Source organism: Lolium perenne, chromosome 4 (assembly GCF_019359855.2).
Source record: "Lolium perenne isolate Kyuss_39 chromosome 4, Kyuss_2.0, whole genome shotgun sequence".
Taxonomy (NCBI): Eukaryota; Viridiplantae; Streptophyta; class Magnoliopsida; order Poales; family Poaceae; genus Lolium; species Lolium perenne.
This window is the reverse complement of record NC_067247.2, coordinates 397,675,345-397,688,281: the sequence shown is the minus strand read 5'-3', so window position 1 is coordinate 397,688,281 and position 12,937 is coordinate 397,675,345. Positions and strand designations below refer to the sequence as shown.

Genomic DNA, 12,937 nt, shown 5'->3' with positions numbered 1-12,937 from the left:
TAACCTAGGTTTTAGGTTGGAAGCAAATTAGGGTTCATATGAAGTAATAGAGCTAGGTTCCTAATGGCATTAGGGTTTTAGAATACCTCATAAAATTATGAGGTTATAATTTTATTCATAATGGAACTAGGGTTTTCCTAATTACCATATAGTTTTTAGTTAATAACTTCATTTTGCAGTTGAAGTTTATTAGTAACTTGGAACTAAAAATAATATTGAATTTGGCATTTTATTATTTTCAAACAATTAATAATTAGGGTAATTATTAATCAGGGTTTAAATCTCTCTAATAATGATTTAACAAAATAATAAATAAGGAAAATTTAGTTTATTGTTTTCTTTATTTATGTACTGGTTTTATTTAATTTGGGAAATTTTCCTAATTATTGAATTTGATTTGCATTTAGAATTAAAGAAATAAGGCGTAAGTAATAAGTATTAAATAATTAAATTTTTATTAAAATTAAAATTTCATTTTATATTTTTGTTGGATAGACTTTGTTTTTATGAACATTTTGATATCTCATTTATATTTTTCCGAGTTAATGTGAATTTTCTAAATTAATTCAAAGTTTCTGGAATTATGAGATTTAAATTTAAAACAAGTAAATGACTAAATCTACCCGGCTGTCTTACCCACAGAGTCACAGACTCGTGGGCCAGTGACCAGGTCATCTGCCACGCAGGCTTTGACCAAGGTCAAAATCGCCACGGTGGCCTGGGGGCTCCCTGCCGGTGAAATTGGCGACGATCGCCGGCGGAATAAGGTTCCCGCGGGGGTGTATGCATACTGGATGGAAAGAGAACGCCGAGGCGAACATTATGGTGGCGGCGCCGCCCTCTGATGGTCGCCGGAGTAGCTCCGGCGAGCGCAAACAGCGGCGGTGCTCGGCGGCCGATGGTGCGAGCGCGGTACAGGGCACTAGAGAGGATGCTAGGATGCTCGGGAGGATCGTTGGCTCACCGTGAGCACGTAGGGCGTGTCGGCGAGGTGGATGAAGGCTTGTATCGCCGGATTTCATGGTTCTGGCCGTCGGAGAAACAAGCTTGATGACGGCGCTACAAGATGCTCCGGCTCGATTCCTCCTACACGGTGATGATGTCGAGCATGGCGGTGACGACAGTGGTCTCGGTGGAGCTTGGGGCTTCCCCAATCAGCGGCGATGGCCGGTATCCTGTCGGCTAGGGTTTCGGCAAGAGGGGAGAAATGGAGCAAAACGAAGGAAATTGGAGGGCTCCCGCGCTACTTATACGTCTCCAGGCGTGTGCTGGCGGTCAACAACGTCGGCGGCGACCGCGGGACGTGGAGCTCGCCGTCGTGCTGGCGTCCTCACACGCGTCGATGGTGGACAAGACGAAGACGAGGACTTCGTCTTCTGTATTATCCAACGAAGAGGTATCGTGGCTGTGTTGGGCTGCGAAGTGGCGCTGGCCATGGGCTGCTGCTGGGCTGTGCCACGGGCTCGTGCTGGGCTGCTGCGTTGCTTCATGGCCAGGTAAGGCTCTTCTCCAATTTTTTCTCTCTTTTCTTTTTCTTCTTATTTTCTGTTTTTGGATTCTGTTTTTAATTCAATTTTGAATACTTTTCTATTTGCAGGTATTTCTTATTTGAACAATACAAGGATTAGTGCAATGGTTATTACACCACTTGCTTATTGGAAGAAGGTATTTTATAGTTGATTAAATTCCACATATGTGGGCTTATTCATTATAGCAATTAGTCATGAGTTTGTATTCTCCTTTTAACTTCTTTTTCTATATGAATCAAATCTATTTGGAATTTATAGAGTTGATAATCTCAACTCAAAGTATTTCAGAGTTAGTTATTAGGAGTTGGTTTCTATTTGAAAAGTTGGTTATTCACATATGATTTTATGTGAGCGTTAATTCCATTAGGGTTTTATGATTTCCATTACAATCCCCCTTGTAAAGTTAACACTATAATAATTATTGAAAGGATCTAGAGTAGGCATTGTTCACTCATGGTTGTGCTTGGTTACCAAGATAAATAGTTGATCACTACATATAGTGTTTTAACCATATAATGTAGCACAGGGTTTTTCTTATGTTCAAGAATTGAAGCATAAGAATTGATTAATGTGCAATACTAGGGTTCTAATGTTACTTACCAAATGGCATATGGTTTGGAACTTAGTTATGGCTTAGGTTTTAGTTATGATCACCCAAGTGATACTCAAATTAGGTTTGAGATTTAATTTTAGGTTATAGAGATGGGATGCCACCATATTGCATGTGCTAGGGTTTAATCTCCCCTAACCATGATAAGGTGGTTACTTGCTTAAGATTTCATGTGCTTCCCTAATTACTAAGGATTTGAGAATTGGTTTTATTTTCTACCAATTAACTTCTATTATTACCCCCACTTATCATTAAAGTAACTACATTGATTATAGTTCTTTTTATAGTTAACTTTGGTCATTTGGATGTATGGTTTCTCACCATATGAGGTATAGTTTTTAACTCTAAAGTTTTCTTAGGTTCATTAATTTATGAAATATAGATATGGTATGATTCTACTTATGATCACCAAGTGGTTCACAAGATAGGGTTGGGATATAAGCCTAGGTTTGCTTACTAGTTACCTCCCTATGATTTCATGTAGTGAATGATATCTTCCTATCCTATTAGGATTTAACTTATCCTTACATAACTCAAGAGCATGATCATGGTTAAACATGATCAACTTGTTCTTGATATCTCTACCTCAATTTCTTAGGGTTTATGTTCATTACACAATTTATAATGATCAAGGTTTGGCTTCCTAAGTTATTACTAGAAATATTTAGATATGGTTGTACCAATTAGCCCTCTTACTCCACAAGGACTTGGATTATAATCTAAGGTTCTACTCAAGGAATGATGATGTGATAATCTAAATATGTGGTCTTCCTTATAATTTCTACCTTGCTATCTTCTGTAGCTTGTTCTTCAGGAATTCTGATAAACCTGCATCTTGTGGCATGCCTCCATCCCCTAGCTGCTTCATCTTGATCCTAACTATTTTATGGAGTGGCTCAATGTGTTGGTTTCCTTGCATCATGGTGCAAGATGAGGAAATGGATGAGGTAGAGGGTTCCTTTTATAGGCTTCGGCAAGCTCTAGTATCATGACACATAGGTAGATGACTCTTGTTTTGATTTGATGAGTAAGGTGCTTGGTTGTCATGCTCTCATCCATAGCAATCCTTTAAGCATGAGGTGGCATTGCTTAGGATGCAATCTATGTAGATATTTTCATCCTATGTGGCATGGGTATTATCCTCTCATGTGATTTGTTTTTGGATAGCCAAGTGGCTTTTGTTACTAAATATCTTTGGGAATGATTTTATGCTTGTGGTTGAGTTACTATATCATATGTGATTGTGTTTATATTGTAATTGGGATAAAAATGTCAAAGACAAGGATTATACCCCAATTTTGAATGGTGATTGTTGATTTCACCAAGGCATGATCATATGAGTTCCAAAGTACTCATAGTTTATTTTATTCAAATAGTTTGAACTATAATTCGTAGTGTAAACGAATTTAGTTTTATGATATTCCACATATTTAATAAGTTATAGCTGGAATAAGAATGTGTGGCTTTTATGCACTTAGGTCCTTGTGTTTTGCCATATTTGGTAATTAGTTTTAAAATGAATTCTATTGTACCCCAAGGTAGTTGCTCAACTTTTTAAGTGTTAATAATTTAGAGTTTGTTTCTTATCTCTTTGATGGGTATAAACCTCTCCCATCTCTAGGGTTTAATGATAAGCTTTTGTTGGTGTTAAGTTCAAGAGTTTAATTAAAGAAGTACCATGAGGTTCATGGTAGGAATATTTATTTGTTAAAGACATGGAAAAGATAAGACAAGAATGTTTTCTTCATTTTTTTTGTTAGTTGATTTCCAATTGAATAGATGTTCTTATGTTATGGCAAGGAATATCATGTTATGATCTTTTATAAGATCAATCAATTGATCCTTGATTAATATGTTATTGTGTTGGTTTTAATTCCATTTGATCTAACCCCTTAGATCAAATCATCTTTTCCCAAAACAAGGTTTTAACAAAGTCACATTGAGGTTTATAGAACTTCACTTGATGATCTACTTCAATTCCATCAAGGTCAAGTGAAACTTCAGTTACTGTGACTGTTTTACTTTAAAGCGCGAAAATTCCCCGGATTTTCTATGTATGAATGCAATGCACACATCTATTTCCTCTATTTTTGTAACCCCAATACCTGGGATTTTACAATGAAGCTCTTAATCACTTCAAAATCTTTAAAGCTGAAGTAGAAAACCAACTTGATCGAAAGATCAAGCGGCTAAGGTCTGATCGTGGTGGAGAGTATTTTTCCAACGAATTTGATTTTTTTTGCGCGGAACATGGTATTATCCATGAGAGGACGCCTCCCTACTCACCTCAGTCAAATGGGGTGGCCGAAAGAAATAACCGTACTCTAACTGATTTGGTTAACGCCATGTTAGATACATCGGGTCTATCCAAGGCTTGGTGGGGGGAGGCGATATTGACTGCATGCCATGTCCTAAATCGTGTACCCACAAAGAACAAAACCATTACCCCTTTTGAGGAATGGGAAAGGAAAAGGTTGAAACTCTCTTACCTACGAACTTGGGGCTGTATGGCGAAAGTAAATGTGCCGATACCCAAGAAGCGCAAGCTTGGACCAAAAACCGTGGATTGTGTTCTTCTGGGATATGCATTTCATAGCATTGGCTACAGATTTTTGATAGTAAAATCTGAGGTATCCGACATGCATGTTGGTACAATTATGGAGTCGAATGATGCGACTTTCTTTAAGGACATCTTTCCTATGAAAGAAACGTCTAGCTCATCAATTCAGGAGATGCCCAGTTCATCTACTCAGGAATTATTTCCTGAACCTACCATGGCTATAGAACACTTTGATAATCCTGTGGAGGATGATAATGAAGCTCCTAAAAGGAGCAAGAGATAGAGGACTGGAAAGTCCTTTGGACATGATTTCATTGTGTACCTCGTGGATGACACTCCCACTTCTATTTCAGAAACCTATGCATCTCTGGATGCTGACTATTGGAAGGAAGCTGTTCGTAGCGAGATGGATTCCATCTTAGCTAATGGAACTTGGGAGGTTACTGATCGTCCTTATGGGTGCAAACCTGTAGGATGCAAGTGGGTGTTCAAGAAAAAGCTTAGGCCCGATGGTACAATTGAAAAGTACAAGGCACGACTTGCGGCCAAAGGTTATACTCAGAAAGAAGGCGAAGACTTCTTTGATACATACTCACCTGTAGCTCGACTGATCACTCACTACTAGGAAAAGGCTTATAGCCGCACTTCTTACCGCCGGCGAGTCCAATTTAAAGATGCCGGCGGTAAATTACCACCGGCGAGTTGAAATGAGGTTGCCAGGGGTAGTGCCGTTACCGCTGGCGAATTGGAGTTGGAAATGCTAGCGGTAAGGTGGGCCGAGAGCACTCAAATGGACCTTGCTTTACCGCCGGCGAGTTTGACTCGAAAATGCCGGGGGTAAGTTCACTACCGCCGGCGAATTTGTCTCGAAAATGCTAGAGGTAAAGTATGCTGGCATGGGCCGCGAGCCCGTGAATGGTCCACACGTTATGGCCGGCGAATTTAAGCCATGTTCGCCGGGGGTATATCGCCTATCCCTTCCTCGTTCCTGCTCCTCCTCACCACTCATTCTCTCCTTATCGTTCTCCCGAGATCCGCCCGTGGCCACCCGACGACGCCCCTTTCCCCTCCCCTTTCAGCCACGTCGTCTCCTGAGCCGCCACCCGATTCAGCCATGTCGTTCGCGCCGCCACCCGGCATCTCCTCCTCGCAAATCGTCCCCCGATCCAGCCATGTCGTCCGCGCCGCCCGCCCAGCAATCGAAGCCCTCCTACCACCGCCGCCATCCCAACTCCGGGCCGAGGCAGCAGCAGCGCTACATCCCCAAATCCGCCGCCCCTCCCGCTCCTAAACCCTCGCCCCCACCATCGCTCACCACCGCCCTCCGATCGTCGGCCGCCCCGTCCGCATCTGGCGCCGGCGGCAGCAGTAGCGCCGATGGGTTCGTGGCTTACCTGCCGCACGACGAGGCAGTCGCGGCCGGGCTCGGCGGCCTCGACGCCCAGGAGTCGCAGGTCGTCGTCGACCTCCTCAAAGACGCGCTCGCGTCGCTCCTCCGTACCAAGCCTCGCGAGTTCTGGCGCCAGGGTAACCGCAGAACTCCTATTTTACATTAGTTGAAAACCAGAAACCTTAGTTCTCAGATTGGGACCCTGAGTAGATAATAACCTGGGAGCTTGACCTGTTAATTTTCGGGTTGCTTGTTTGATTTAGCAGAATTGCTCGAATACATTTATAGTGCAAATTCTTATTCATACTTTTGTTGTTTGTGTAATTTGCTAAAGCTATGCTCTAGCGGATATCGACTCGTTCAGGTGGGTTTGATCAGTAAAGATGACCAAGTGCTTCATAGTTGGGATTTAAAGACGTTTCTTATCTCATTAGTAGTGTATAGTTTACCTTCCATAACCTAGAATGTATTACGTTGTATAAGGTGTCTTAGATTGAGGATTAGTTCATGCTTGAACTCATACCTAGTTTATATACAGGCCGGATCTCCACGCCAGGGCAGTCACAGAGGCGGCGCCGGTCGGGCATTTGCCGCGATGCGGAGCCCGTCGAGCTCGTGCAGGCGGTACCAATCTAGCATCTCATTGCCAAATTTGATTGTGCTAGTTCTTATGACTTGCGATCTAATCCTCGAGCTAGTTAGGTATGACATCGTGGGGCGGCTGCACGATTTTGGGGATAACAGCAGCGTCATCCAGCAACGAGATATTCTGCATATCTTGTCCCAGATAAGTAGAGTAGTATCTTACTTGTACTATTTTTGTGTGCAATGAATTGAGCTCCTGACTTAATTATAGGATGCGGAATCTGGCTATTATGTTTCATACTACCTGTGCTTAATTTGGGCTTGTATGTTTATCTTGTCTGGTTTGGTTGCGGCAGGCCTCTTTTTTAGAAGCATGCCGTCTGATGTTTGGCAGACCGGCGGTTCTGTAGATGCTAATGGTAGAATAACAGAAAATCAGCTTATGAAGAGATGGGGCAGTGAGACTAATTAATCACTAACCATAGCATCGAGGTTTGCGGAGAGGGCGAGGGTGGCTGTGAATCCGATAGGGAGGAGGCTGTTCGAGGTTATGGAGGCCAAGCACAACAACCTGTGTGTTGCTGCGGATGTTCAGACAGCAAAACAACTGCTTGAGCTCGCCAACAAGGTACAAAAGTCATAAGCAACTTGCATTTTGTTAGTGTTCATGAGCAGATGGGTTAGTTAGACACTTGAATTAAATCACGTCAGCAAGTCACTTGTCATTTTGGATGACACTGGCTTATAAGTTATACTGCTGCTATCCATGGTGTTAATAAGCAGGAAGATTGTCCTTAAAAAGCAGCAGTGCCTGCCATTCATTGTGTTAATAAGCATGTGTTCATAAGCAGGAAGACTTTATAGCTTGTTAGTATAATATAAAAATCAAGATGCTTTTGTTTTGCATTCGTTGTTTGATTACAAGCATATTGTTGGTTATGGTAAACTGCACTAGATGCCAGAACTCATTTTTGTTTCGCTGTTCCAAATGAACTGCATGACTTATGCATTACTAGCTGATTAGTCAAGTACCAATTTTATCATTTTCCGTTTTGAGAGATGTTCACTGAATCCTAGAGTACCAAATCTATCATTTTCTTGTATTATTTTAGTCACTAAAAATTGAAATGAAATTGCCAATTTCATACTGCTCATGTTTTTCTCATTAACACTAGTTCTAACTCATGGAATTCTTTTATGTGATTTATTTCTTTGGTTGAACTAAACAAACAATAATGATACTTTCATGTGTAGGGAGCTCGGCTTCGGAGTCCGAGCACGCAGGAGGAGGAGCTGGCTGGTGGCGATTCAGCGAGTAGGCTGGCCGGCAGCGGAGAAGCGAGAAGCCTGGTGAACTTGTATCTATTTGTGTAATATTTGCTAGTTGGAGATGAAGTTTGAACCATATGGTCGACTTTCTACACTTGTGTTATTGATGCATGCATGTTATGAACATTTGGTTACTTTCTATATCTGTTGTGTTACTGATGTGTATCTTATGCTGGTATTTCTCTGTATATTTTGTGTATATACTGTGTATTATGGTGTACAGTGTAATTCGAGATTTTTTTTTTGGTTCATGTTATTATTACCCCTGGCGATTTTTTAGTATTACCCCTGGCTAGAACGTAAGTGCCAGCGATACACAAAGTTACCCCCGGCGAATAGGCTAGGTGCCGGCGGTAACAAATACCGCTGGCGAATTGGAGAAGGTGCCAGCGATAAGTAGGAGTTACCGCCGGCGAACACGAAAGCGCCGGGGATAACAACTTACCACCGGCGAGGTGATCGCCGGCGAATACAAAAACGCCGGTGGTAGGGGTTTTTGGTGCGCCGGCGGTAAGTGATTTTGTAGTAGTGACTATTCGAGTACTACTTTCCTTGGCTGCCTCCCATGGTCTTCTCGTTCATCAAATGGATGTTAAGACAGCTTTCCTAAATGGAGATCTCGATGAGGAAATTTATATGGAGCAGCCTGATGGATTTGTAGTAGATGGTCAAGAAGGAAAGGTGTGTAAGTTGTTGAAGTCTTTGTATGGGCTTAAGCAAGCACCTAAGCAGTGGCATGAGAAGTTTGAAAGAACTTTAACCGCTGAAGGCTTTGCTGTAAATGAAGCTGACAAGTGTGTATACTATCGCCATGGTGGGGGCGAGGGAGTTATTCTTTGTCTCTATGTCGATGACATATTGATATTCGGGACTAGCCTTATTGTGATTAAGGAGGTCAAGGAGTTCCTATCTCGTTGTTTTGAGATGAAGGACTTGGGAGTAGCTGATGTGATCTTAAACATCAAGCTGCTGAAGGATGACGATGGTGGGATTACATTGCTTCAGTCCCACTATGTGGAAAAGATCCTGAGTCGCTTCGGGTATAGCGACTGCAAATCTTCTCCAACGCCTTATGATCCTAGTGTGATAATTCGTAAGAATAAAAGAATCTCTAGAGATCAATTGCGATATTCGCAAATCATTGGCTCGCTTATGTATTTAGCCAGCGCCACGAGGCCTGACATCTCCTTTGCTGTAAGTAAACTCAGCCGTTTTGTGTCTAGACCTGGAGATGTTCATTGGCATGCTCTTGAGAGAGTTTTGCGCTATTTGAAAGGCACTGCGAGTTATGGCATTCACTATACTAGGTATCCAAGGGTACTTGAGGGTTATAGTGATGCAAATTGGATATCTGATGCTGATGAGACTAAGGCCACAAGTGGTTATTTGTTTACACTTGGGGGTGGCGCTGTTTCCTGGAAGTCTTGCAAGCAGACCATCGTTACAAGGTCAACTATGGAAGCAGAACTCACAGCATTAGACACAGCCACTGTTGAAGCAGAGTGGCTTCGTGAGCTCTTGATGGACTTACCTGTGGTTGAGAAACCAATACTCGCTATTTCTATGAATTGTGATAATCAAACTGTGATCGTCAAAGTAAACAGTTCTAAGGATAATATGAAGTCATCAAGGCATGTGAAGAGGAGACTGAAAACTGTCAGGAAAATGAGAAACTCTGGAGTTATAGCGTTGGATTATATCCATACGTCTAGAAACCTGGCAGACCCCTTCACAAAGGGATTATCACGAAATGTGATAGAAAATGCATCGAGGGAGATGGCTATGAGACCCACACTATGAGCTGCCCACGGTGGTAACCCACTCTATGTGATCGGAGATCCCGTGAATTAGAGCTGGGAGACAAGCTGTTGGTTAGCTGGGAGGAGAGTATATATCCCTATAGCAATTTTACCACTCCGTAAGATGCAATACTCTCCTAATCTGCATGGCAGGTTGATAATTATCTTAATGTGTTCTAAGTGGCTTATTTTAGCAGAGATGTTGTCCTGCAGAACATCTTTTGAAGAACACAGCTATATGAGTCTGATTGTTAAACGTCGCAATCTATGAGAGTTGGCTGCTCTCTAGTAAACTCATGAAAGGCCCTGGAGTATGACGTATATGCTCCAAATCGTGAGGAGGAAGCCTCGCGGCAGCCTAGTATCGGTCTAGGCTTTGTATGAAGCTAGTGCGCAGAAAACTTGTAGTTCAAGGCATAGTCCACTATCCAAGTTGCAATCTAGTGTAATATGAAGCTTTAAGTGGAAGTTCAACTTAACAGTCTCCACGACATACCGGTATATAAAACAATGTTCTGGAAACTTATTGATGAGATGTGCCAATTAGAGTTTGTGGGGGATTGCTGGAATTTGGGGCATTTGGCCTTTGGCCCATGGCCCATTATCAAATTCTGAAACTCACATGGCCCATTTCAAAAATCAGTGGCAGCACTAGTGGGGGCTAAAGTTTAGTCCCACATTGCTAGTTGGGAGAGAGTTGGAGTGGTATATAAGGTGGGCTGTTCTAGTCCTAGTAAGTGAGTGAGAAGAGAGAGAGCCCTCGCGCACTCCTCCTCCTACGCCGCCCGCCTCGCCTCGTCACGACACGCCGCGGGTTGCGGGAATCTCGCCGAGCCGAGCTTATCTTTTTGCTGTCTGGGAAATTAATTGTGTAATCAATTTTGAGTCATTAACGGACGCGTTACTCAGCCGTTTTGCCTTCCGGTTTTTCTGGATCGTGGCTGTGCCGACTCGGACATGGGCTGCGTCCAACGGCCTTCCCGAACCGCATTATATAAGACCCTATGCAACCCTAGCCGTATAGACGAGACGCATACGCGACTACCTGTTTCCAGTTCATTGCGCCGCCGCCTTCGTCTTCCTCATCCCGTCCGTCGTCGTGCACCGACTGCCGGGACAGTAGGCCTCCGGAACCCTACCTCTCGTGAACCTGTACGGGTGAGGGGCAATCGGGTTTTTGGGGAGCGCTCCGGCGCGACTACTGGCATCACGACGTCGTCATCGGACAACGAGTTCCTCCACACCGACAACTTCTTACCGGACCTCAGCGACTTCTTCGACAACCTCAACATGGGTGACAACAATGCTGCTGCGAAGTATGTGATCTTGTCGTTTCTCTTTTAGTTTCTGTTAGAGTTTCTTATTCTAGTTTCTGTGGTAGATGCAATCGGTTTGTCTTGTTTAGATGTGATCTGTTCATCTACCTTAATAGTCTGCACGATTAGTTTTTCTGTTATTTCATTAGTCATGATTTATCAATTACTTGTACGGATTATTTCATATGGATATTTGCTTATATATTCAACAATAACACGGCGTGAAAGCTGGATCTTGCGGTCACCATCCATTGGCAATTCACCATCTTCAAAGGCAAGCATCACTATGTCCATGTCGTCAATGTTGGAGGTCTTGGCAGTAAATACGCCTTGATAATCACATGGCCACCTTCCGCTAATGACTTCCACATTGACCGTGGCCTCGACGGAGTTGAGGATGTGACCAAATGTGAACTTTAGTGTACTAAGCTTGCTAGTCCCAACAAGATTGGTCACGTAGGATATACATGGGCCGTTGCAGGTGTAACAAAGTGCTAGAAAGCTTAAATCTCTGTCCTCGGACTCAACGGCACCTTTCACTTTAAGATCGACCTCAAAGTACACAGGGTGAACATTCACCACAACGGCACGGGTAGGGCCAGTTAGTGCTAAATAGGGATCCTGCATGCATTTGAATTTTGAAGTGATCAGACCCCCCAAAAAATGCATATATAATTAATACACACTCCTAATTAACCGAGACAAATTAAGTAGAAAATGGTGTACAAACTAACCTCCTCTGTAATCGATTGAAAGTTATCTCTTTGATGGTGGAAGATGATATTACGGTTATGGTCCACGATATCGCGTACTGCTACCATGCCGTAGACGTGAAGCGTTGCAAGCCTCCCATTATCTCCTCGACTTTCACCGAGAAGATCCAAGGTCGATTGCATATCTGCGAATGTGCAACGACAGTCGGTGAAGCTCATGGGATGGATAGAGGCTGCATGAGTCGACCCAATAGCACGTAAACGTGGTTAGCGCGCAATAGGAGGGGGAGCAATCAAAATTGCGGCACTAGCCTAAATTAAACTAGGACTTGAGAGGCATGCATGAAGAGATGGATCGCATCAGGGGGCAGCATGCGTGCTTAATTACATACTTGTGTCCTCGTAGGAGCCGCATTCAGCAGCGAAATTGTTGTTCCAGAACAGGCGGTAGAGACGAGCTTCGTAGGCCTTGGGATCGGTGCGGCACTCCTCGGGTTCAGATTCCCGCTCCTTTTGCCTCCTCGCCCTAAACGCTGCCAACGCCTCCTCGCCGCCCATATTCAGCGCCGGAGCTTTCTTCCCCTTCGCCTTCCTCGCCCTCCGCCTTGCCGATCTAGCTTAGCTTGCGTTGCCGCCTCTCCTCTCCTCTGACCTCTGGGTTTGGGTTGAGTCTGGACCGTACCCTGGCTGGGAGTATAATTATATAGCGATCAAGGCGGGTTCCAAGTTCGACACAGATTCGTCACGTACGGCTGCCTGTCCGAGCCTGAGCCCGGCTAGCTGCCTATATCAATCGGGTTTGGTTATTTTTTTTTCAGTCCGAGCCGAAACCCAGCGCGCGCCTCCTTGGCTCCCTCCAGCTAGCGAATAGATGCGGGCGGATGGGGCACGTACGTGAAATTGATCCATCCATCCATGGACTAATTAATTCTCACTGCTCCACTAATTTTTTCCCACCACACATATACGGAGTACTCAAACGTGTACCTACCTCGTCTAGACTATACAGTACTGTATATTCCATCAGCGCGATCTGGTGCAAACGTTTCGAATCATTAATTCCATTTATATATATGATGAAGCTAGCTAGCTAGTACGTCAAATCC

At 43.5% G+C, this 12,937-nt stretch overlaps 1 protein-coding gene across 1 annotated transcript; it reads left to right on the top strand.

Annotated features, from left to right (window-relative positions):
* Positions 1–5,712: 5,712 nt before the first annotated feature.
* Positions 5,713–8,162, top strand: LOC127349323 (uncharacterized). Its single transcript, XM_071818352.1, has 3 exons — positions 5,713–6,713; positions 6,792–7,302; positions 7,929–8,162. The coding sequence occupies exon 1, from the start codon at positions 5,872–5,874 to the stop codon at positions 6,253–6,255; it is 384 nt and encodes a 127-aa protein (XP_071674453.1). The 5' UTR covers positions 5,713–5,871; the 3' UTR covers positions 6,256–6,713; positions 6,792–7,302; positions 7,929–8,162.
* The last annotated feature ends 4,775 nt before the right edge of the window (positions 8,163–12,937 follow it).

What these genes read in the sequence shown, in the direction of transcription:
- LOC127349323 (XM_071818352.1), top strand. Translation starts at nt 5,872, where the DNA reads ATGTCGTCCGCGCCGCCCGCCCAGCAATCGAAGCCCTCCTACCACCGC.